This window comes from Pongo pygmaeus, chromosome 1 (assembly GCF_028885625.2).
Source record: "Pongo pygmaeus isolate AG05252 chromosome 1, NHGRI_mPonPyg2-v2.0_pri, whole genome shotgun sequence".
Lineage (NCBI taxonomy): Eukaryota > Metazoa > Chordata > Mammalia > Primates > Hominidae > Pongo > Pongo pygmaeus.
The window spans coordinates 70,227,799-70,254,136 of NC_072373.2; the positions used below are offsets into that span (position 1 = coordinate 70,227,799).

Sequence of the window (26,338 nt, forward strand, 5' to 3'; positions counted from 1 at the left end):
GAAACATTTTTTAAAAGCTATATCTTCTTTCTTGACAAATATGATTTAAGAAAGATGCACTGTTGACACATATTTAAATGCATCCTGATAGCTTTCGCTCTGAATTTCACTTTAAATTTGTATGACATTTGAAAGCAAGTATGTGTAGCAAATTTAAGCAATTAGTTGCAAATAAGTCTTCCCCTTCTAACAGTAACCTAGAGCCTTACTACTCAAAAGTGGTGTTCACTCATCAGCAGCATCAGCATTAGTTGGAAGCTTGCTAGACATGAAGAGCTTTGGTCCCTACCCCAGATATGCTGGATAAGAATCTGCATTTTAAAAAGATTCCCAGGTGACCTGTATGCACATTATAGTTTGAAAAGCACTGCTCTACCAGATTTATTCTTCTGTAGTTATAAATGACTGATTCCCTCATAGTTGTTTGGAAATACATCATGATGGAACTACAGGTTAGTCTCAACTAACATGTTCATGATTTATGAAACATGAACAAATGCCCCAAATCACTTCACATCCACTAGAATGACTATAATAAAAAAGACATGATTACAATTGTTGGCAAGAACAGCAAGTGTTGAAATGGACAAACTGGAGTATTCTTAAATTGTTGGTAGGAATGTAAAATGGCACCGCTGCTCTGGAAAATATCCTGGTAGTTCCTCAAAATGTTAAACATAGGGTTGCCATATGCTTATCTAGTTACATACTAAGATAAATGAAAACATGGCAAGGAGTAAGAAAACGGCATAGGGCAGAACTCTGGGAGGCACCACAGGGAGCAAGCCTACAAATTACGTCGGGAGGTAGGAGGAAAAAAGATCATGGCATCACAAAACCCAAAGGAAGATTATGTTTCAAGAAGGAACGCAAGGTTACTTTCAAATATTGCTGAGCAATCAGGTACTGTAAGGTTAAAACATGCCAACCTAATTTAGCAACATGGGAATAGATGGTGACTTGAAGGATAATCACTGTAGTATTGTTTACAGTCACATGAAATCTTAAAAATAGATATTCATCAGAACTATTTAAGTCAGTGTGGCATATCCATACTCTGCAGGAGTTTAAAGCAATGAGGTAGGTTTGTAAGTACTGAAATGGAAAGGTGCTGAATGGTATATGTATCATGTTCTCATGTATGTGTTTAGTTTCTAGGAAGGATACACAAGAAACTGCTTATGATGGGAGTTGGATTAGAAGAGGCAAGGATATCTTATTTCCGTAACTTTCAGAACTACTTGAATTTTAAAATCCTGCATATGTAGTACTTTCATAATTTTCAAAGGCAAAACATGTTTGTCTACATAGGGGATGAAAAACAAGTGTGGTAGCTAGAGAGGACTTTGGGATTAAAAAAATTTAGGTTTAAATTTTGTTTAGACGGAAGGTACACTAACATGTTTAAATGCTTATGAGAACACTCCAGCAGAAAGAGGTTGAAGATACAGACAGCAGGAGAGGACTGTATCCTAAGCATACTTCCAATCCCAAGCCTTTTGAATACGGGATATTGAACCTGCATGGTAAGTACAGGTTGCTTTAGAATAGGAATACAAAAAGGGGTAGAAAAAGAGAACTTTCTTAAGAAATATACCTTAAGAAGTTCATTATGATACAGTAAAGATTTTACCTTTATAAATTCTCTTCATGGGGTATAAATTAATAGTATAAAACTACATGACAGAAAAAGTTTGAGGACTCAGATTTCCTGACTTCAAAACTTATTAAACAGCTAGAGTAATCAAGACATTGTGACACTGGTATAGGAACAGACACATAGAGAATAGGATTTAAGAGTCCAGAAATAAACCCTATCTTTATGTCAGCTGATTTTCAATAAGGATGCCAAGACAATTCATGGGGAAAGAATCATCGTTTCAACAACTAGTGCTGGTACAGCTGAATGTCCACATGCAAAAGAATAAAGATGGACTCTATCTCACACCATAACAAACTAACTCAAAATGGATCAAAGACCTAAATGTAAGAGCTAAAATTATAAAATGCTTAGGTGAAAACACAAGTGTAAATCTTTGTAACTTTGGGTCAGACAATGGCTTATTAGGGGAGACCAAGAGCTCAAGCAACCAAATAAAAAAATCGATTGGATTTTATTAAAAAAAACTTTTGTGCTGCAATGGACACCATTAAGTGAAAAAGAAAAACAGAAGAGTAGAAAATTTGAAAATAATATATCTGATAAGGGACTTATGATATTTTCTTATATCTGAATAACAAAACACAATCTACTTTTAAAATGGGAAAAGGATCTGAATATCTTGTCAGAGAAGATAAATCACCAATAAGCACATGAAAAGACACCCAACATCATTAGCCATCAGGGATATGGAAATAAAAACCTTCATATCCACTAGCATGGCCATAATCAAAAGAACAGGCAATAAGTGTTGGTGAAGATATGGAGAAGTGGAACCCTCATACACTGCTGGGGGATACATAAAATGTTGCAGCCACTTTGAAAAACATTATGCCAGTTCCACAAAATGTTAAAAGCAGAATTACCATACGATCCAGAAACTCCACTCCTAGTTATATATCTAAGAAAAACTAAAACGTGTTCACACAAAACCTTGTACTTGAACATTCTTAGCAGCATAATAGCCAAAATGTGAAAGCAGCCCAAATTCCCACCAACTGATGAATGGATAAATAAGATGTGGTATATTATTCAGCCATAGAAAGGAATGAAGTACTGGTTCATACTACAAGGATGAATTTTGAAGACATTATTAATGCTAGGTGAAAGAAGACAATCACAGAAAACCACATACGGTGTGCCATTTAACAGACAAATCTGTAGAGACAGAAAGCAGATTAGTAAGTAGCTGCCTAAGGCTGTGAGAGGATAGGGAAGGAGTATGACTGCTAACGGTCATGGGTGGTTTTTTTTGAGAGGGTGATGAAAATATTCTAAAATAGACTGTAGTGATAGCTGCACAGCTGTGTATCCTAAAAACATTGAATTGTGCACTTTAAATAGTGAATTATAATGGTATATCAATTATATTTCAATAAAGCTGTATTTAAAAGAAGACATGAGAAACAAAATATAAAAGCCTACTTTATCCTAAAACTAAATTCATGCATTAAGTAAGCTACATTTCTGGAAGAGACCATTCTATGAAATACAGAATGACTTTATCATTCTCATACAAAAGTAACCACAGTCTGAAGGAAATGTGTCACTTAGAAGGTTCTTCTTCCCTAGATTTGCTTTTGAACAAGTCTTCTAGACTTAAGCTCTTTATTTTCAATGTAACACACCAAAGTAAAGAGGCCTGGCAGCCAAATTTCATGATTCACACAAATTGTCCTGCTGCTTTCAGGATGCTTGTAATATATTCAGGAAACCTGAAACAAACAGATTCTATGCCAGGATTACTGCTTTCTGCCAAAGCAATGTGAATGAAGAAACTAGTCTAGACTATGCGACAAATATAGAGCTTAAAATTATGACTAAGTTACAGGAAAATCCCAATTTTCTCTATCTCTAAGAGAGGTTTAATCATTTTTAAAATTCTAGGCCCAGGATTCTCTTCTGAAGCAATAAGGAATTATGTTTTCATTTTAAAATCAACATATATTTTATGTATATGTATTCTACAACTGCTGAGAGAGGTCATTAACCACAAGTATTCTGGGGTGCAAATCCACTCATAACTCTAGTACAAAGACCAAAAAGTCAAATTTATCATCAACAGTAACAGCTACAGCAACCTGTTAAGAGATAGGCAATATCAAAATATGTAAATTGAGACAATTTTGCTTTCTAAAAATGAAAGGACTTCCTTATGCAAACCTGTCCCAATAACCTGCATTAGACATTTACCTTTTGAGTCCTGTTTGTGCCAGTATTTTCTTCCTGAGCACCCAGTACTTCTGGCTTATGAACTTCTACTTTCATTCCATTTACAAGGCCTGAAGGCTGCCAAGAATCTTCCCATGTATCTTTAGGGATAGAAAAACACCAGTCCTATAATGAAAAAATGGCAACAAAAGACTGAGATAAAGTGTGACATGACCCAAAAAGAGGATAACTCGGGCAAAATAAATGCAAGAAAGCAATACATATTAAAAAAAGGTATTTATTAACTTTCTATATCAGTGTGACTTTCCTTCTTGCTTTATTGGTCCATACCCAGTATCTTGAACTCTGAACACATGGATCTCAAAAATAAATACAACTCTGTTTGTAGTCTTTAATATCTTTTTCATGGCTAGATGATTTTTTTCATGATCACCTAGTACTTAAATAGCACAAACATGAAGGAGCAACATAATTTCAGATACTTATTCTTATAGCCAATGGAAAATAAATTTTAAATATATATAGTTAGGCCTAATATTAGCAAATATGCTGACTCCAGAAATCCAGGGGTTATATTACAAGGCTAAAGCAACAAAAGTAGAATTAGAGAAAATGGTTTCTTTCATTTATTTATAGATCCTAAGGGCCTTGACTAGGGGCCAATGATAAAACAAAAATCACAATGATTAAAAGAGCAGATATGCAAAAACTGGCCTATGGTTTATTGTCCCATGATGAATCCTCTGTCCCACTACATGCCACTACCATTTTTTAAAATCATGTATTCTTTTAATTACGGCCTGATAAATACTTTTGAATTCCAGAATATATAGCTTTCTTGGACCTAGACAACTAAATTTAAATTTCCTTTTCTCAGTACTGATTTGCTTCCTTTTCCTATTTTTTTTTAGACAGGGTCTTACTCTGTCACCCAAGCTGGTGGAATGTAGTGGCATGATCTTGGCTCACTGCAACCTCCAGCTGCCAGGCTCAAGCACTGATCCTCCTACCTCAACCTCCCAAGTAGCTGGGAGAGCAGGTGCACACCACCACACCTGGCTATTTTTAGTACAGACAGGGTCTCACCATGTTGCCCAGGCTGGTCATGAACTCCTGAGCTCAAGTGATCCACCCACCTTGGCCTCCCAAACTGCTAGGATTACAGGCTTGAGCCGCAGTGCCTGGCCTGATTTGCTTTCTATTTTTCCAAGGATCTCACCTTCTGTGGCATTTCTTTACATGATGAATACTGATTCTTTCCACCACAGCTTGCAGTAAATAGATGGGAGGCAGCATCACCTCCTTTTCCCATCTTAGCCTGTAGAGGTAACCAGTTCTCATCCCAAATATCATCACCTATGGTCACTGACTCCAGGCATGGCATTCCAGTGGGGATCTCATCCTAAAATGTAACGGAAGACAAAAACTATCATTTATAGTTCCTATATGAGCACATAAAATTTAGGTTTTATAGTTTTTTCCTGACTCCAGGTAAAGATGACAGTTTGAATTCACAATTTATTACTTTCCCTTCTGAAATGCCACCAAAATAATAAAGAGATTTAGGATATAATCTTTATAGTCAAAGAGAACAGAAGAGGAGAAAGCACCATCTACTTTCTGGGTACAGGAAAGCAGACAAGTGACAACTGATTAAGCAGTCCTGAGAAAGTGGAATCCTGAGCTTGTAGTGAAAAAATTGAGAAGCAACCCAAATCTATACAATATATACCTTAAAAAGTCAGAAATTTGTACTAAAAGGTTTTTGGAATTGAGGGGGTAAATTGGGAATGAAAACAAGCACACTGGCTGAAAGTCTGTGTAAGTAGGACTTAGATCTCCAGATACTCTCCCCTATTCCAAGGATTCAGGCAACTACATCTCCTCTATCTGCCAGAAGACCAGAAATATTCTGGAGGGTAAAACTGAGGATGGAGCAATCGTAATAAAAAATTATTAAGGAATTAAATGAAAGTTTTTATAATGAATATCGAGATCCCTGGCTGTCTTTTCAACAGCAGGAACAGAAATGAAAGAATGCATGAACTTGAAGACAGATCCCTAGAAATGATCAAATCTAAACAAAAGAGAAAAAAAGATTGGGGGGAAAAACAAAAAAACAACGAAACAAAAAACCCAAAACAGAGCCTCAGGGACTGTGGAACAATACCAAAAGATATAACATTTGTGTCATCAGAGTCTCACCAGGAGAACAGAAAGAGTATAATGCAGAAAAATAATTTGAAGAAATATGTTTGAAAACATCCAAAATTTGGTGATAGACATAAATCTACAGATTCAAGAAGTTCACCAAAACCCAAACTGGATAAACCTAAAGGAAATCCATACCTAGACAGGTTCTACTCAAGTTGCTGAAAACTAAAGACAAAGAACTATCTTGAATGTGGCCAAAGAAAAATAACACATTACTTATAAAGGAAGAACAATTTCGATTACTGTGGATTTTGCATCAGAAACCATGTAGGGCAGAAAGAAGAAGAATGAAACTGTTAAAGTGCTAAAAGAGAAGAAATGGGAACCCAGGTTTCTATATACAGCCAAAATATCCTTCAAGAATGAAGTAATAAATACATTCTCAATAAAGAAAACAGAATTCATGGTCAGCATACCTACTCTAAAATAATTGTTAAAGGAAGTTCTTTGGACAGAAAGGAGATATCAGAAGGAAACTTGGAATATCAGAAAAAGAAAGATCAACAGAAATGATAAATATCTGGGTATATATAATAGACTATTCTCTTGAACTTTTAAAGAATATTCTTGAAGATGGAAAGCAAAAACTAACATCATAAATTGTATGTAGGTATAATACATAAGACAAGGATGGCATAAAGGAAAAAGGAAGGGGTAAAAAGACCTAAATAGTAGGGTAAGATACTGACATTCCAAAGTGGTAAAATGCTGACTAAGTACCTTGTAAAAGTCAAGAATGACAACTGTAATTCCTAAAGCAACCACTAAAAACACTATACAAATAGATATAATAAAAACATAGTACTTTGGGAAGCCAAGGTGGGCGGATCATGAGGTCAGGAGATTGAGACCATCCTGGATAACATGGTGAAACCCTGTCTCTACTGAAAATAAAAAAAAATTAGCCAGGCATGCTGGTGGGCACCTGTAGTCCCAGCCACTCGGGAGGCTGAGGCAGGAGAATGGCGTGAACCTAAGAGGCAGAGCTGGCAGTGAGCTGAGATTGTGCCACTGCACTCCAGCCTGGGCAACAGAGCAAGACTCTGTCTCCAAAAAAAAAAAAAAAAAAAAAACCATAGTAGATAAAATGGAATACTAAAAAATGTTCAAATAACCTAAGAGAAGGCAAGAAAGAGGAGGCAGATGAATGAAAATCAGGGGAACAAACAGAAAAATAAAATGGCAGATCTAAAATAAAAACATATATATAATCACATTAAACATAAATGGTCCAAACCATACTAATTAAAATTCAGATTGTCAGAGTGGATTAAAAAATAATCAAACAAGGCCGAGCACAGTAGCTCATGCCTGTAATCCCAGCACTTTGGGAGGCCAAGGTGGGCAGATCATCTGAGGTCAGGAGTTCAAGACCAGCCTGACCAACATGGAGAAATCCCATCTCTACTAAAAATACAAAATTAGCTGGGCATGGGGCACACGCCTGTAATCCCAGCTACTCAGGAGGCTGAGGCAGGAGAATTGCTTGAACCCGAGAGGTGGAGGTTGTGGTGAGCCAAGATCATGCCATTGCACTCCAGCCTGGGAAACAAGAGCAAAACTCCGTCTCAAAAAAATAAATAAAATAAATAAATAAATAATCAAACTATATGCTGTCTCAAGAAACTTACTTCAAATATAATGACACAGGTAGGTTAGAAGGATGGAAAAAAAATATACCAGGCAAGCACGCACACACACAAACACACGAAAACTGGAATGGCTACACTGATATCAGATTATGTAGACTTCAGTGCAAAAAAAGTAATTGTGAATAAAGAAAGACATTTCATAATGATAAAAGGGTCAATTCACCAAGACATGTAAGAATCCTAAATGGATAACACCTAACAATAGAGCTTCAAAATGCACAACAAAAAAACTGACAGAATGAAAGGAGAAATAGACAAAATCCAAGATTATAGTTACAGACTTCAGTGTTCTTCTCAATAATCAACAAAATTGGTAGATAGCAAGGATCAGAAGAACTGAACAATACCACCAGTCAACTGGATCTGACATTTATAGAAACTCCACCCAACAACAGAATACATGTTTTTTTTCAAAGACACATGGACATTTACCAAGCTAGACCACATCCTGTGTTGACAAAACAAACCTTAACAAATTTAAAGAACTGAAATCATACTAAGTGTGTTCTAAGACCATACTAAACTGGAAAGAAGTAACAGGAAGTTAACATGAAAATTTCCAAACACTTGGAAATTAAACAACACACTTCCAAATAATTCATGGGTCAAAGATAATATCTCAAAATAAACTATAAAATATTTGAACTGAATGAAAATGAAAATACAATACGTTTAAATTTGTGAAATGCAGCTAAAGTGATATGTAGAGACTCATAGCATCAATGCTTATATTAGAAAAGAAAGGTCTCATATCAATAAAGTAAACTTCCATCTTAAAGAAATAGAAAAAGAAAGCAAAAATAAACCCAAAGAAAATAAAAGAAAGAAATCAACGAACTTGAAAACACAAAGACAAGAGATAAAACCAGTGACACCAAAAGCTTATTCTCTAGGAATGGGAAGTTCAATAAAATGGATAAATCTCTAGTAAGACTAATAAAAAAGGGAGGAGACAAACTGCCAATATCAGGAATGTAATAGGAGATTATCATTGCAGACCCTGCAGATAACAAAAGGATAATAAGGGAATACTATAAACAATGTTATACATATAGTTGACAACTTAGATGAAGTGAACCAATTCCTCATTTGATAACTTAAATGAGTCACTTCCTCAAAAACCACAAAATAACAAGACTAAGATAAAATAGCTGATTTGAATAATCCTCTATCTACTAAAGCAATTGATTTTATAATTTAAATTCTTCTGGAAAAAAGTCTCCAGGCCCAGAGAGTTTTATAAGGTAATATCAAACATTTTAAAAATTAACTTCTCTCCCTGAAAAAGAACCTGATTTTATGTAACCTTTTCCAGAGAATAGATGAGCAAATACTTCCAACTCATTTTATTAGGACAGTATCACCCTGTACAAAGTGTACATCAATAAACAAATAAAGAAAACGTGGTATATACACACAATGTAATAATATTCAACCTTTAAAAAGAAGGAAATCTTGTAATATGTGACAAAATGGATGAACCAGGAGGACATTATGTTACATGAAAGAAGCCAGATACAGTAAGAGGAATAACACATGATCTCACTTACACATGGAATCTAAAAAAGCAGAGTGAAATAGCAGTTACCAGAGGCTAGGAGGTGGAGGGATTGGGCAGATGTTGGTCAAAGAACACAAAATTTCTGTAGACAGGAGGAGTAAATTCAAGAGATCTGCTATACATCTTGGTAACTACAGTTAATAGTGACATATTGTATACTTAAAAATTGCCAGGAGAGTAGATTTTAAGTGTTTTCACCACAAAAAAATAACAAATATGTGAGGTAATGCATATGCTAAGTAGCTTGATTTATACATGCTACAGTGTATACATATATTGAAACATGTTGTACACCATATATGCAATTTTACTTAATTAAAAAAACTAAGAAAATAAAGATCCACACAAACAACAAAAATAAATAAAAAGGAAATACAATTCTACATAATCTTTCCCAGAATACAGCAAAGGGGGCAATATATTCAGATTTATTTTATGAGGCCAGGATTATCCAGTACAAAAATCAAAGACAATACAAGAAAACTACAGACCAATATCTCATGAAAACAGATCTCCATTTGCATGTACTAATGCAGACAACATTACTGATATAGAAAAAAATCACAAAAGATACCAACAAAACACCCCCTAGAATGGATAAGTGAAGTTAGGTAGTTCAAAAAAAACACCAATTTCTATATACTAGCAATTAAAATACAAAAACTGGGGAAAACATTTATAATAGCTCTCAAAATAAGTGAAATACTTAGGTATAAAATTAACAGAACATGTACAGATCCTGTATACTGAAAATTATAACACTGTTGAAGAAATAAAAGAAAACCTAAATAAATGGGGAGATACACCATGTTCATGGACTAAAGCATCAACTTTCCTCAAAATTATCTATATATATAACACAACTCCAATCAAAATCTCAGGTATAGATAAGCTGATTCTAAAATTTACAAGGAAAGAAAAAGGAACCAAAATATTAAAAACAATTTTGAAAAGGTATAAAATAGGAGGAATCATACTACCTGATTTTTTCTTTTTCTTGAGACAGAGTTTCGCTCTTGTCGTCCAGGCTGGAGTGCAATGGTGTGATCTCAGCTCACTACAACCTCCCTCTGCCTTCTGGGTTCAAGCAATTCTCCTGTCTCAGTCTCCTAAGTAGCTGGGATTACAGGTGCCCACCACCACACTCGGCTAGTTTTTGTATTTTTTAGTAGAGACAGGGTTTTGCCATGTTGGCCAGGCTGGTCCTGAACTCCTGACCTCAGGTAATCCACCCACCTCGGCCTCCCACAGTGCTAGGATTATAGGCATAAGCCACTGCGTCCAGCCCATACTACCTGATTTTAAGAGGTACTATATAAGGCTACAGTAATCAAGACAATGTGGAAGTGATAAAGAGACATACATATAGGTCACTGGAGAAGAATATAGAATCTAGAAATAGACTTACAGAAATATAGACAATTGATTTTTGATAAGGCTTCAAAGACAATGGAGATATCCCAATGGAGATAGGATAGCCTTCTCAAGAAAGGATGCTGGATCAATTGGACATCCACATGTAACAAAATGAAACCTGACCTAAATTTCATGCCTCATAAATAACTCAAGATGTCTTGATACTGGAAACACTGTCCATAACAGAAAACAAGTTGATACGTTAGGTTTTTTCCAAAATTAAAAACTTCTGTATGAAAGACACTATTAAGAGAATGAAAAGACAAGCTACAAGTGAGAGAATATTTTTGAAAATCACATTATTTGACAAAGAACTAGTATCCTGAATATATAAAGAACTCTCAAAACTCAAGAGTAAGAAAACAACCCAATCAAAAAAATGGGAAAAAGACTTCAACAGAAATTTCACCAAGAATTGTGTATAGATGACAACTAAGCACATGAAAAGATGTTCAACATCATTAATCACTCGAATTTAAAATCATGCTGTGATACTACTACACACCTATTAAAATGGCTAAAGCAAAATTACTGACAATGTCAAGTGCTGACAAGAAAATGGAGCAACTGGAACTCATATATTGCTGGTGAAAATTCAAAATGGTACAGCCACTCTGGAAAAAAATTTGACATAGACTTATCACATGACCCAGCAATCTTACTCCTGGGTATTTACTGTAGATAAATGAAGCTTATGTTCACACAAAAACCTGTACATGAATATTTATAGCAGCTCTATTCATAAATACCCCAAACTGGAAACAACCCAAATGTCCTTCAATGGGTGAATGGGTATACAAACTGTGGTAAATGTATCCCATAAAATACTATTCAGCAATTGAAAAGAACATATTATTGATATATGCAAGAGCTTGGATGAATCTCAAAGGTACAGAACTACAGTGAATGAAAGAAGCCAGTATCCAAAGGTTACATACTATATGATTCTACTTACATGACAGTCCTGAAAAGGTAAAACTAGAGTGACAGAAAACAGACCCCAGACCAGTTGCTAGGGGTTAGGGATGTGGGGAGACTATGATTACAAAGCAGTAGCACAAGGGAGTTATTTTAGATGATGGAGCTGTTCTGCATCCCAATTGCAGTGTTGGTTACACAAATCTACACATTTATTAAAGTTGATAGAATAGTACACCAAAAGTCAATTTTACTATGTGTTAATTTATAAAAGGAAAGAAATATTAACATGAAAAAAAGTTATACAAGGGAAAAAAAGGTGTAATAGTGTACTATAATACTCGGCCAAGCCGTGAAGAGCATTTACATAGTCACAGTAATGTAAATATTGAATGGTGATCTGACGGAAAGTTTGATATACTATATCAGTAACATGGTAGGGGGAAGGGACAAAAAGGTTATGTTTGTGTGTGGTGGTGGTAAGGCGATGAAAGAGAACTAAGCCCTCATCTTTCACAGTGGGAAATCCACAGATACTTAAAACTGAAAAATCAGGAAATAACAAATAACAACATGAGGATGTTATTTAATGAAAGAAACAGAAGTAAATTCAAAAAGCAGCTAAAAGAGATAAACGTGGTTGCTCTGGGAAATAGGAAATATAGGGGAAGGAGTCATGGGGGATCTTAAGTTTTGTGTACATAAACATTTGATTAAAATAAAAATACATCCTCCAAAAAAGTTGTAAACATTTTTCCCAATGGGTTTTTCATAATATAATTTCTCAATACTAGTTTCTAGCTGCTGTATAATTCTTGAAGACCACCCCAAGTCACAGGATATTAACTAACACATCAAAGCCAGATAGCTTTTTTATGATCAAGGTTATATTGCTACAACTTTGGTCGTGGTTACTATGAACACATTTTTTTATTTATTTTATTTTTTTGAGACAGAGTCTCACTCTATCACCCAGGGTGGAGTACAGTGGCACGATCTCAGCTCACTGCCACCTCCACCTCCTGGGATCAGGCATTCTCGAGCCCCAGCCTCCTAAGTAGCTGGGATTACAGGCACATGCCACCACGGCTGGCTAATTTTTTTTTGGTACATTTTGTAGAGACAAGGTTTCATCATATTGACCACGCTGGTCTCGAACTCCTGACCTCAAGTGATCCGCCCACCTCAGCCTCCCATAGTGCTGGGATTACAGGTGTGAACCACTGCACCTGGCCTAAGAATTTGTAATACTAAAAGCAGTGGGGTTTAAAGAGAGTTTATTCCAGTCCTCTTCACTTATGAATTCAGTGTATTATATTAATTACATATTCAAAGACTATCTTTCCTTCTCCTACCTCATTTTCTTCCTTCAGATCATTTGGTTCTGGGTTGGACCACTTTGGATCTTCTTCAAAGCTCTTATTACAGGTTTTCAAAGAATCAAATTCAGAATCCTTTAATGGCTCCTTTGACTCAGATTTAAGATGACTTAAAGACTTTTCATCATTAATATCTTGCTAGTAGATATGAAAGAGAATTCTTTTATTTTCAATATTAATGCCGTTTCCAAAATCTACATGCCTATACATTTTGGGGGGAAGTTTTTGCTATGGTTCACACAAATGCTACATTATTTTATAGCTTTATCCATGATCCTAGGTCTTCCCATCCTGCTACCCTAGTTCCAGCCAACGAACATTTATTGAACCCTTATTATGAAATGTCTACAAGACAGCTCTGTGAATACAAAGATGAATGCAACAGATTCCAGCTCTAAAGGAACTAAAAAATATTGTGGAAAGACCTAGAATCAGTCTTCCAAGTACAGCCATCACAAAGATATGACCAAAATATGATTGATAGAAGAGGACATCTGAGAAGATGCAATGAAGAAGATAACACTTAAAAGATGAGTAGGAATTCACAAGGAAGTGGGTGTAGAGGTGTAGGTGTGTGTGTAGCATATGGGAGTCTTAATATGTCAAAGTACAGACTAGGGTGGAATAGTAGAGTTTTAAGCCCTTTCTCTTTTGCAGAAAAGATGGTTCTTATTTCATTTCCAGAATAAAACTATGATTATTTGAAGATACCAACAGAGTGATAGGATATTCTAAAAATATTAAAGGTTGAATTCAATTTACTATTTAAAAATGAAGACACAGAATTCTCCTAGTCCAGTAATAATGACTAAGAAAAATTCAGGCTTTGGAAAGTGTTACGGGCATACAAGCTTCATTAATTTTAACATTAACTAGAAATCTAAAAATCTTTATATTGTTTTGAACGTGCAGTAGGAAACATCAGTACATATTTTTCATAATAGGTAATCTCCCAGTAGTCAAAATGGCCTTTATCTTTTCTAATAATTAGTAAATGTCTACTTAAAAAATCATCTCTATAATTTTATTTTAAAAGTCAGATATATAAAACACACTAAACAAAATAATATTTTTACATCTTATTCAAAGAAAATAAAAAGACATTGTATCAATAAAACAAAACATTTTTGGCCCTCAAATTAAACACATCCTGTATTCTTAGCCCAGTATCTGCTGTCGTGAGGAATATAAGACTTGGAGGACATGGTTTATTTGTTCAAGAAACATTAAGTCCTCACTATATGCTTCACTTGCCTTTTACACATTGAGTATCCCTTATCCAAAATGCTTGGGACCAAAAGTGTTTCAGATTTTGGATAATTTTGGATTTTGAAACATTTGCATATACATGAGATATCCTGGGAATAAGACCCAAGTCTAACATGGAATTCATTTATGCTGCATATATACATTATATGTATAGCTTCAAGGTAATTTTATATAATATTTTAAATAATTTTGTGCATGAAACAAAGTTTGGACTGCATTTTGACTGCAACCTGTAATATGAAGTTAGGTGTGGAACTTTCCACTTGTGATATCATGTCAGGACTCAAACATTTTGAGATTTTGGAGCATTTCAGGTTTTGGATTTGTGCATTAGAGACGTACGACCTATCTTTATAATGAAGATATGAAAGTATAAACCTGGTAAGTTGCTGTAAAGATTAAATTAGTTAACACATGTGAATGCTTTTAACAGTGCCTGCCATGTGGTACAAGTTCAATAAATAATGCTGTTGTTCTTATTACTGTGGGCTGGAAAAGATACATAATAACATTACAATATTATTATTACTGTGAAGGGAGGAGTTGCTGAAAGTTTACAGGGAAAGTAAGAAACGAGAATACCTGAAGAACCTGTGTACTGCAGAGGGAAGAAGAATAGCATTCAGAGTCAGTGTAGTGAACTCACAACTGCACAAAGGCAGCAATGGAATTTACTATATGAGAGCAATTGTTCAGGAAGAGGCATGACTGAAGCAAACATTTAAGCCAGCAAATAAAGAGACAAATTGTTAAGATCACTGTGCAAAATTTCCAAACTTTCCAAAATTTGGAAAGCCTTGGTTTCATCTAAAAAAATGAGGATTACAGTAATAAAAAGAATTATACTACTATTTGCAAAAATCTCTTACCAGGATATGTAACTCACTCTCTTTTGACTGTGGACTTATCTTTCGGTCTTCATTAAAATAGTGCTGCTGGGAAGGATAACCCATTTCTGTCAAGACAATGTCCTCTGGCCCTCCACTGGATGTCGTGTATAAAGCTAAAGGGTTGAGCTCACTGAAACCCTAAGATTAAAAAAAGAAAAGGGATGGTTTAATTTACATGACCAATAGAAGAAGGGTGAGAAAGCACTTAATAACTTTCAAATGCTATGGAAGTATATTATCTTCCGAATTTTATTTTATTTATTTATTTATTTTGAGATGGAGTCTCGCTCTGTTGCCCAGGCTGGAGTGCAGTGGTGCAATCTTGGCTCACTGCAACCTCTGCCTCCCAGGTTCGAGCGATTCTCCTGCCTCAGCCTCCTGAGTAGCTGGGACTACAGGCACGTGCCATCACACCTGACTAATTTTTTGTATTTTTAGTGGAGATGACGTTTCACTGTGTTAGCCAGGATGGTCTCAATCTCCTGACCTCGTGATCCACCCACCTTGGCCTCCCAAAGTACTGGGATTACAGGCGTGAGCCACCGCGCCCGGCCTATCTTCCAAATTTTAACAGTTAAAAATGTGTCCATTGTTGACAGTTTTTGCTGGTTACAAAAATTATCAACATAATAGTGAAACAGATACTATCAATAATTGCAAAATAGGAGTGTTATTCTTCTCTAGGACAATTTCAGATAACTACTTATTATTATTATTATTTGAGACAGAGTCTCACTCTGTTGCCCAGGCTGGAGTGCAGTAGCACCATCTCGGCTCACTGCAACCTCCACCTCCCAGGTTCAAGCAATTCTCTGCCTCAGCCTCCCAAGCAGCTGGGATTACAGGCGAGAGCCACCGTGCCAGGCCAGATAACTACTTTTTAAATTAATTATTTAAAATAGAAGTATTCACATTTCAAAGGACAATTAGTCAAATGCAGTTTTTCTGTGGTCATCTGAAAATTAAGAGTGCTCTGCATTAAAAAGCCAGGAATCTCGTGGATGTCTCTAATTGGTTAAAGAATAAACCAAATAAACTTCTTTATTAAATTATCTTATACCTTGACGTGGTGAAATTAAACAAAATATATTACAAAATACATCCAGACTGCTCCACCTTAGAAGAGATATTTTCTCGGCATACAATAGCATGGCCCTCTGTTCTCAAGACATGATGGAAATAGACATCTTCGTTTGAGGATGTGTCACACAAAAAAATGTTAAGGATTCCATCTACATATTCATCCACTACCCCCACTAATGGCTTCAAACCGCACAACTTCTGGAACTGCAAAATAGCTTTCGATGTCCAGTGTTCCTGAAATATGATCAAGATATTGGATTCAGGTGATAGATCTAAACATGAATTATAATAACCATATACAACAATGAATTCTGATGAACTAGAGATTTAAGTGGAAATAAAATGATAAAAGTACTAGAATAACACATAGGAGGATATATATGATTTGGGGATGAGAAAAGTCAGAATAAAGGAAAAATGATAAAAAAATGTAATTACTGAAAAAATTTAAATAATTATGTGACGTGCAACTTCCATTTTCAGAAATTGTGAGTTAGATTATTAGACCAACCCTCCCATAGAAAACAACTAAAAATTCTAGGTAAAAGAATTATGAAATATATCCAAAAGGCATCAAAGAACTGACAAGCTTGAACAAATTATCAGGCCAAAATTGAAGGGAAAATGGGAACTACTTCTTTTGTCTTAAGGGTACCTGCTAATCCAGGCAATTTGAACTTTGTTTTTTGTTTTTGTTTTTTTTTTTGAGACGGAGTCTTTCTCTGTTGCCCAGGCTGGAGTGCAATGGCGCGATCTCGGCTCACTGCGACCTCTGCCTCTCAGGTTCAAGCGATTCTCCTGCCTCAGCCTCCTGAGTAGCTGGGATTACAGGTGCGTGCCACTACACCCAGCTGATTTCTGTATTTTTAGTAGAGATGGGGTTTCACCATGTTGGCCAGGCTGGTCTTGAGCTCCTGACCTCAGGTGATCTACCTGCCTTGGCCTCCCAAGATTCTAGGATTACAGGCGTGAGCCACCGGATGGTCTAACAGGACAAACGAGACAGACATCAAAGCCAGGGTGCACCCATGGTGGGGAGTTTACAGGAGAACTTTCCTTCATTAAACTGAGTCCCTAAGGAGATACACTCTCAGGGTAAGGGAGGAAGAAAATAAATCATCCTTCACATGGATTTGCAGCTCAGTTTTCACATTACCAGGGTGGTCTACACATCCTCAAGTTGTTAATTTAAATTAACATGGTCCCAGACTGGTAATATTTCTAGATATCTGGCAGAAGCACATGTAAATTCTCTCTGGAGGTAGGCAACCTCAGCCTTTATTATTCAACCATTCTTACAGTTAATTTTTGAAAGACAATGAGCAGTACATAGGCAAAGATTAAAAAAATACAAAGAAACAATGAATCAAAAAAGAACAGAAACAATATAACAAATCCTCAATTTTAGATATTTTAATTTCTAGAAAAATTATAAAACAACTAAACTTACTATGCTTAAAGCCAAAAACCCAAACAAAAACCAGTTTAGCAGAAATTAGCAATCTATAAAAATTGATCTAGCAGAACTAAGAAGTTTTAGATGGTGAAAACATAATAACCCAAATTAAAAACCTCATAGGTTAATTCAGTAACAGATCAGATATAATTAAACAGTAAATTGGTAAAGTGTGAGGTATTTTGGAAAAAATTTCCCAGAATGCAGCATGGAAAGACAGACAGATGTAAAATATGATAGAAAAGTTAAGAGAAATGGAAGAAAAACTGAGAAGTTTTAACACTTTTAATTATGGTCCCAGAAAAAAAGCAGCAGAAATAAGAAGAATACAAATATAAATATGGGAAATAGGCAATAATTGAAGAGACAGTGGTTGGGAATTTGCAAGATTAAAAAAAAGTAACAAACACAAAAGAAGTCTGATGAACCATAAAGTAGCATAAATAATAAATTCACACATAAACACATCACAGCAATACTGAAGAACATGAGCGACTAATAGAAAATTTTAAAAACACCTAGAGACAGAAAGGACACTACCTTCAAAGGAACATCTATTAAACTGACAGCTGACTTCTCAGAAAACGATAAGGGAAACCAGAAGCCAGTAATGATATCTTCAATGTGCTAAAGAAACTAACTGCTAACCTAGAAATCTATACTTAGTAAATACATGTTTCTACAATAAGTGAAAAATAAATGATATTTTCGGATAAACACAACTTTGCTACCAGCTGACACTCATTAAATAAAATCCTAAGGATACACAGTTCAAATGAAGGAAAACGGGTCCCAACGAAGGGTTTGACTGAAGAATGAAGAGCAGAGAAATATGTAATTAAATCTAAATTGACATTATTTTATGCAATTTCTTGAGGGGTTAAAAATAACTTTACACAACAAAAACAGGTCAGAAGGGAGGGTAAAGGAGTTAAAGTGCTCTAATGTCCTTGCATTGTTATGCGTGTTGTATTTCCTAGAGTAATTATTAAAATAATAGTGTATTTCTTAGTGAATTGTTTTAAATATCTCTTCAAAATAAGGCATGCATGGTGAGAAAAAGAATATGTAGACCATATAGTATACACAAAATAAAGTCTAAGAGTTAAACCCAGATATTTCAATTATTACAATAAATGTAATCAGCCTAAACATTCTGGGTGAAAGACAAAAGGTATTAGCCTGGATTAAAAAAATACAACTATATAGTTCATAAAAGACATATCTAGATATAAAGATAGAAAAGGGTTGAAAGTAGAATGACAGTTTAAAAACACACCAGGATAATATTAAATAGAAAATGATATATTAACATCAGACAAAAGAAGTTTTTTTTTTGCATTAGTAGAAATAAAGAGGTTAACTTCATAATGATAAAACATTCAGTCTGCCAGAAAGATATAACAATTTTGGTATTGTATATGTACCTAATAATATAGCCTCAATTGTATACAAAATAAAAACTGACTGAACTATAGGAAGAAATACACAAAAGAATAATCATAGACAAAAGCCACACTTCTTTCAATAATTACAGAAAAGCAATACAGAAAAATCGGAACGAATAAGTTACACACAATAAAGTTGACCTTATGGACATATATAAAATATTACACACAAGAACTGCAGAACATACACTTTTTAAGAAGACATCACCATTTACAAAAAGTGACACTATACCGGACCATCTAACAGCCTCTGCATATTTAAAGGGCTGACGGATACTATCTAGAGGATGATCTCTGACCACAGTGTATTTAAACTAGAAATCAACTACAAAAGGACAAATTAGAAAAATGTTTATAAACCGAGAAACTTCTAAATAATCCATGAATCAAACAAGAAAGCAAAATATAAATTACAAAATATTTTTAACTGAACAATAATAAAACTACTACACAGTAAAACTTATGAGATCCACCTAAAGGCTAGAAATAACCTAAGCTTGCACATCAAGAAGTTAGGGAAAGAACAGCAAAATAAACCCAAAGAAAGTAGAATTAAGGAAATAGTAAAAATAAGACAGAAATAAACAAAATAGAAAAAAATGTTTATAATAGAAACAAGAAAGCCAAACTTGGTTCTTTGAAAAAACTACTCAAAATGGCAAATACCTGTTTCTTTAGATCCTTAAAAAAGATACAAATACATATTTGGAATGTGAAAGGACATACCACTACAGATGTCAACATCAAAAGGACAAAAAAAATTATGAACAATTTATGCCAAAAACAAAATTTTAAATGACATCAAAAATGTCAAGAAGGAACAAAAAGTGAAGATTCTACTATAAATACTATATTGTAATTTTTTGTTGGGGTGGTAAAAGTTGAAACAAAATATTAAGATTAAAAAATTAGTCAAAATTTACAAAATGAGTATTACATATAAACAAGTATATATTAGGTTAAAAATTAAACTTTTGAATAATTTCATGATCTGTAACCTTTATACTCCTGTAGTTATTACAGCTTAAACTGCACTAAGACTTTGGGATAAATATATATTACATCAACATATGCTATAAACTCCAACATACAGTACTATCAATTTAGTTTTGAAAGTTCTATGTCTTTTAAAGGAATTCAGAGAATAAAATTAATAGTCTTTCATATTTGCCCACATATTAACCACTTTCCATAATCGTCATTCTTTCCTGTAGATCTGCATTACCATATGGTTTCACTTCAGAATTGGAAGAACTTCCTTCAGTATTTGTTGTTCAAGATTGCTAGTGACAAGCTCAGTTTTTACATTTTGAAAATGTCTCCATTTCTTCATTTTGATAGATATTTTCACTCGATATAGAATTCCGGCTTGACTTCTTTTTCTCTTTCAGACTTCAATGTTGTTCCTTTCAATGGGCAGTTAATTATTATTTATATTATTGTTTCCTGTATTTTCCCCCTTCTTGTTGCTTTCAGGATTTTCTCCTTTTGCTTTAGATTTCAGCAGTTTGATTATCATGTGCCTAGGTATGGTTTTCTTTGTATTTATTCTGCTTGGAGTTTGTTGATATTCTTGCCTCTGAATATTGACCTCTTTCACCACACCGTGGAAATTTTTTGGCCTTCCTTTTTTCCATCCTATTCTCTCTCTCAACTCTCCTTCTGGGACTCCAATTACATACCTGTTGGGGTACCTGATATTGAACCGTAGACTTCCTTAAGTCTCTGTCCATTTTCACTTTAATTATTTTTTATGCTCTTCTTCACATTGGATAATTTCTTTTGATCTGTTTTTAAAGTTCATAGACTCCTCCACTGTCTCCGAATCTGCTATTAAGCCTATGCTGAAACTTTTCATTTATTTCACTTTACAACTCTAGAATTTCCACTTATTTTAAATAGTTTCTTTCTGCAGAAATTCCTTCTCTGTTCCTTATGATGAGTAAATCTTTCAGTGCTTGAACATATTCACAATAGCTGCTTTAAAGTCTTTGTCTGCTAACTCCAATGTCTGGGACATCTCAATGTCAGTTTCTACCAACTACGTTTTTCCTTGAGTATATGTCACATTTTCCTGTTTTGTTTTTTTTTTCCCCCCATGTCTAGTGATTTTTAGTTGAATAGTAAACATTATCAATGTTTCAGAGCTTCTGGATTCTGTTATGCTCTTCTCAAGAGTGATTTGTTTTAACTGGCAGTTAAAACTGTCTGGACCCAAACTCTAAACTGTCTCTTCTGCAGTCTGTAGCAACAGAAATCTCTGTTCAGTTACCTCAAATGCCAACTGTTGATTTTTTCACTAGGTCTACTGAGTTCCCCAACACTTAAGAAAGTTCAGTAGTCACCCAGGGATTTGGGCAAATCATATATAATGATTTGGGAACTCATCCATTCTGTGGTTCCCTACCTTCAAGTATTTCCACCCTAACTTCTAGCTGTTCTGCCATTTCCAAACAATGTCTTATAATTCTTTAAGACAGCAAGACTGCAGATTCTCAGAAAAGAAGCTTGAAAAGTCCCATTGCCATTTAACTTCTGCTTTTTTGCCTGCTTCTGATTTTGCTAATGGGCATAATAGTCTGTTGCTATTATGCTATTACCAAATGCGTTATTTTTGAAATCAGAAAAAAAGACACAGAAATAAAGTGAGAGATTCATTTAGTTAAAAATCTAGTTATCGAGCATTTACCATGCACAAAACCATTGCTCTGGGCACTGGAGATGCAGTGGTGAACAAGATAATTTCCCTGATTTCAGGGGCTCACACTGTCATGCAGAAACAAACAAGACAGTATCAGATAGTGATAAAGCATTATGAAGATAAAACAAGGTGACACTGAAGTGAAGGATGCATTTTTAATTGTCAGGTCAAAGAAGTCCTTTTTGAAGAAATAACATTTGGACTTAAATTTGAATGACAAGAAGGACAATCGTGAGATACTGTGAATAAGCTATTCCAGTTATTAGAATGTGCAAAAGCCCTAAGGCCAGAAGTAGTTTAGAAAGGAACAAAGGAGGGCTGGGGGTGGTGGCTCACACCTGTAATCTCAGCACTTTGGGAGGCCGAGGTGGGTGGATCACTTGAGGCCAAGAGTTAGAGACCAGCCTAGCCAACACGGTGAAACCCCATCTCTACAAAAATAAAAAAATTAGCCAGGCATGGTGGCACACACCTATAATCCCAGCTACTCAGGAGGCTGAGGCAGGAGAATTGCTTGAACCGGGGAGGTGGAGGTTGCAGTGAGCCGAGATTGCACCACTGCACTCCAGCCTGGGCAATGAAGGAAGACTCCGTCTCCAAAAAAAAAAAAAAAAAAAAGAAAAGAAAAAAAGAAAGAAAACACTGGCTACAACTGAGTCACAAATTTAGTCCTGTGCTTCCTGATGGCAAAACAGTAAAAAGAAACTTATCGGGAATAAAATGCCCCCAAGAAAACAACCTTGAATACAGGCTTCCACCAAAAAACATATTTTGCATACATTGTTTCTAACAGTCAAAAATTAGAATCAGTTTGAATGTCAAACAATAAAGAAATGGTTAAGCAGGCGATGATGCACATTTACCTAACAGATTACACTACGAATCCATTACAATTGAGAACTTAATAACATATAAAAGTACTTACGCTATAATGCTAAGCAAAAGAGCAGAATACAAAATATTACGATTACTGTTTTAAGTAATGCTGAAAACCATACCAAAAAACCCTCGCTCCCAACATAATAAAATAAACTGGAAGAAACATACACCAAATTTCTAAACTGTATATGTTTGAGTGGTGGAATTATAGGTAATTTTTTTTCTTTTTCTTTCTTCTTTTTTTTTTTGAGACGGAGTTTCGCTCTTTGTTGCCCTGGCTGGAGTGCAGCGGCACAATCTCAGCTCACTGCAACCTCCGCCTCCCGGGTTCAAGCAATTATCCTGTCTCAGCCTCCTGAGTAGCTAAGATTACAGGCACCCACCACCATGCCTGGCTATTTTTTGTATTTTTAGTAGAGATGGGGTTTCACCATGTTGGCCAGGCTGGTCTTGAATTCCTGACCTCAGGTGATCCGCCCGCCTTGGCTTTCCAAAGTGCTGGGATTACAGGTGTTAGTTTTTCTTTCTTCTTTACAAAATTTTTCAGATAAAAAAAATTTTTAAAATAATCCATTTATATGTGAGCAACTGATAAGTTATTAAGATTAAGCAGACAAATATGGCATAATAAATGTGTAGGTATGAGCTAGTAAGAGTTCTGAAGGAAAAATACAAAGTTAGGTACATAAAATAATTATATAAATGCACCTATATACATGAAAATGCCTCCTGCTCCATTCCACCTCAAAGCTCTGCCACAATGTTGCCAGAGAATTATCTTGAAAACATGTTATCTGTCAGTGGCAGTTTCCTATTTACATCCTTTAGTTGCTCCCCAGCCTCTAAAGGACGACAATGTTCAGTCTTCTGAACGTGGGTCTTCACATTAGGCTCCTATTTCTTTGACATTTTCTACCATGCACTCACTGTAGCTCATCCTATATTCTGTAGCCAAACAGAACTACTTAAAATTTCTCCCATTTGAGATGTTTCATGCTACCCTCCCTTTGCTTGGAATGCCTTTCTTTTTTCATCATCTTCCTAATCTTCCTTCAAAGTGCCACTCAAATGCCTCCCTGATTACCCTGGGCAGAAACAAGCAATCTTCCTTTTGCACCTCTACCATTCATTCTTGAAACCTCTCCTATAGCAAATTTTATATGGCATAACAATTTTTGTCTACATGTCTATTTTCCATACTCTATACACTGACTTCTTTGAGGGCCGGTTCTACGTTTTATCTTCATATCCTGAGCATGTAAAACTGTTCTTGGCACACAACAGGCACTCAAGTGTTTGCTGATTAAATGGGAGACAAGCAAACATACCTCTACTGGTCTCACCCAAGCCAAAGAACAAGGGATAGCCTGAGCTGGAAGCTTTGTGTAGCAGCACCTGCAATAGATAATCAAATATATAAGTTCAATCTTCCTGCTATATAAATGCACCTCTTAGCATGACCCAAAGAATCACTTTCTTAATAAGAGACTAAAACGTAGTCTCATCGTCCATTCAAAATTCAGTGTCATGTAAAAGACAACAGAAGAGTTACAATCCATCTGTGAAATGAAATGACCCAGTTGTCAAATATGCACTAAGAAGAAAGAAGGAAGGAAGGATTGGAGGGAGGAAGGCAAGAGAAAAGAGAGACCCCAACCCCACAGAGCTTCAACACTGTGATTCAAAATTTAATTCATCCATTGTTCTAATTCAATTCAACTCACTTGAGGAACCTCAGGGAGGACTTCTGAACAATTCCAATATTTCCAAAGTCTGGGTAGAACACTTCAACTTCCTGTTTCCCAAGGACTCGATGGATAATGACCCGATACCACCACTTATCCTCAGAAATCCTCACACAACAGAGATGTCCCGGCTGAATAAAACATTCTGGCATGACATATCGATCAGAAACCAGCTGATTAGAATAACAGCGCCTGTGGAATTCCATAATACAGAGAAATGCATAGGGGAAGAAAAAATTAAAGATAATTTTTATCAATGTATCAAGCCAGAAAGTCTTGGCAAAAAGCAAAGAAAAGAAAATTGACTTTGTCAAATTGTTAATGCTCATTAATACCAATTAATTGTTTTTTCTTATCTGAATCCCATCTCTTCATCAACAAACTTCTTCATAGAGAAACACACACTCATTTTCTGATCTCACATTCTCTGCTGGATAGAATGTACCCCATCTTCATTTCCCAGTACTTCCTAGGATAAATTAGTTTTAAGACATCAATGACCTGATAGCTCCCAAATCCAGCAGCCTCTCTCCTCAGCCTTCAATACACATGATCTTGCTGCAGCGTTACCCTATCCTGTTTCAAACCCTTTCCTAGTTTTTAAGACACAATTCTCTACTTCTTTGTCAATAGTTATTTTTTTTATTGGCTCTGTATTGCCTTAAATGTTGAGATTCACTTATCTTTAGGAAGTATAACATAATATAAGCTTAGGAACCAATAACCTGGGTCCAAATCCTGAGTCCATCATTTACCAGCTCTGTGACAGTCTTTCTGTGCTTCAGTTTCCTTGTTTAGGATGGGGATGATAAAAATAAAACATTTGCTAAAACACCTGAAAGTTTAGGACAGTGTACACATATACTAAGCACTCAAATATTAGCTATTGTTCTTGCTATATACTGTCTCACCCATTTTCATGTCTTATACCACACTACTGATCAATTGTTAATTCTCAATCTATCTCTAGAAGAGCCTGCATCCTTTCTGAACTTCAAAACTTGAATATTTCCAACTATATGGAAGACATACTAGTTGTTCCTCAATGCCCATTCTCTTTCCCTTTTCTCTAGCAATAGAGTCCCCCAAATTTTAACTGGGTTAATGGTCATTCAGGTTTCCCAAGCTGTCCTGCTCTAGGTGTGGCTATGTGAACACTAAATTTTGGACAGTGGGATATAAGAAAAAGTGTACATAGTTAAAATGAATATATTTAATGTGTATTTTACCCACAGTTTTAAGAGTGAAAATTCTGGGTTGTGTCTTTCAATAAAACAGGTATATCTCCCATCCCCCACTTCTTTTTCCCCTTCCCAGCAGCTGGCAGGACGACTGGGTGGTGGTAGTGGTCAGCCACACCCAAGACCACGTGAACAGGGACAACACACTATTCTGGAGCAGCAAGATTCTCCACCTGTGTCCCCCTCCCACCACGGAACTGTCATATCAGAGTGTATTGTGTATATTTGGACTATTCTGGGAAGAAGAAATAAACTTTTATCTTCTTTAAGCTACTATGATAAAGTTATATCTAACAGTGTCTAAACCTAATCCTAACTCATACCATCTATTCAACATTGCCAATGACTCTCATGGTCAACTTAGAGACACTACAGGTAAACTTCTACTGATAAGTTTTCACCCCAGCTCAAACCTGCCCAGTCTCTAAAGCAAACAGTTTTCATCATCTCCCTCTCTTTCTTATTCTTCTCAACACGCTTCTTGTCACCTGGTAATTTTCATTTTCCAAATTTATCTCTTCCTTTCTAGTCTCACTCTCATCAAGACTAGTCCACTAATAGATCTTCATCCCTTCACTCCAATGGCTTTCTTAAAACCCTCAGTGCTTCCCCAGAATAAGATAAAACATCTTCCCATGGTATTCAGAATCTAGC

At 35.5% G+C, this 26,338-nt stretch overlaps 1 protein-coding gene across 8 annotated transcripts in view; it reads right to left on the reverse strand.

The window, feature by feature from the left end:
- Nucleotides 1–26,338, reverse strand: part of TDRD5 (tudor domain containing 5) — a 96,419-nt gene that overhangs the window by 23,874 nt on the left and 46,207 nt on the right. For 4 of the 8 annotated variants that reach the window (XM_054456295.1, XM_054456198.1, XM_054456106.1 and 1 more), the window contains 7 exons: nt 24,423–24,635; nt 24,027–24,093; nt 16,248–16,448; nt 15,111–15,269; nt 12,949–13,110; nt 5,052–5,234; nt 3,854–3,997 (listed from right to left, as the gene is read on the reverse strand). In XM_054456295.1, the coding sequence (XP_054312270.1) occupies nt 3,854–3,997; nt 5,052–5,234; nt 12,949–13,110; nt 15,111–15,269; nt 16,248–16,448; nt 24,027–24,093; nt 24,423–24,635 (1,129 nt within the window). The remainder of the gene's footprint in view (nt 1–3,853; nt 3,998–5,051; nt 5,235–12,948; nt 13,111–15,110; nt 15,270–16,247; nt 16,449–24,026; nt 24,094–24,422; nt 24,636–26,338) is intronic. The other 4 variants (XM_054456593.1, XM_054456461.1, XM_054456379.1 and 1 more) reach the window with 2 other exon arrangements.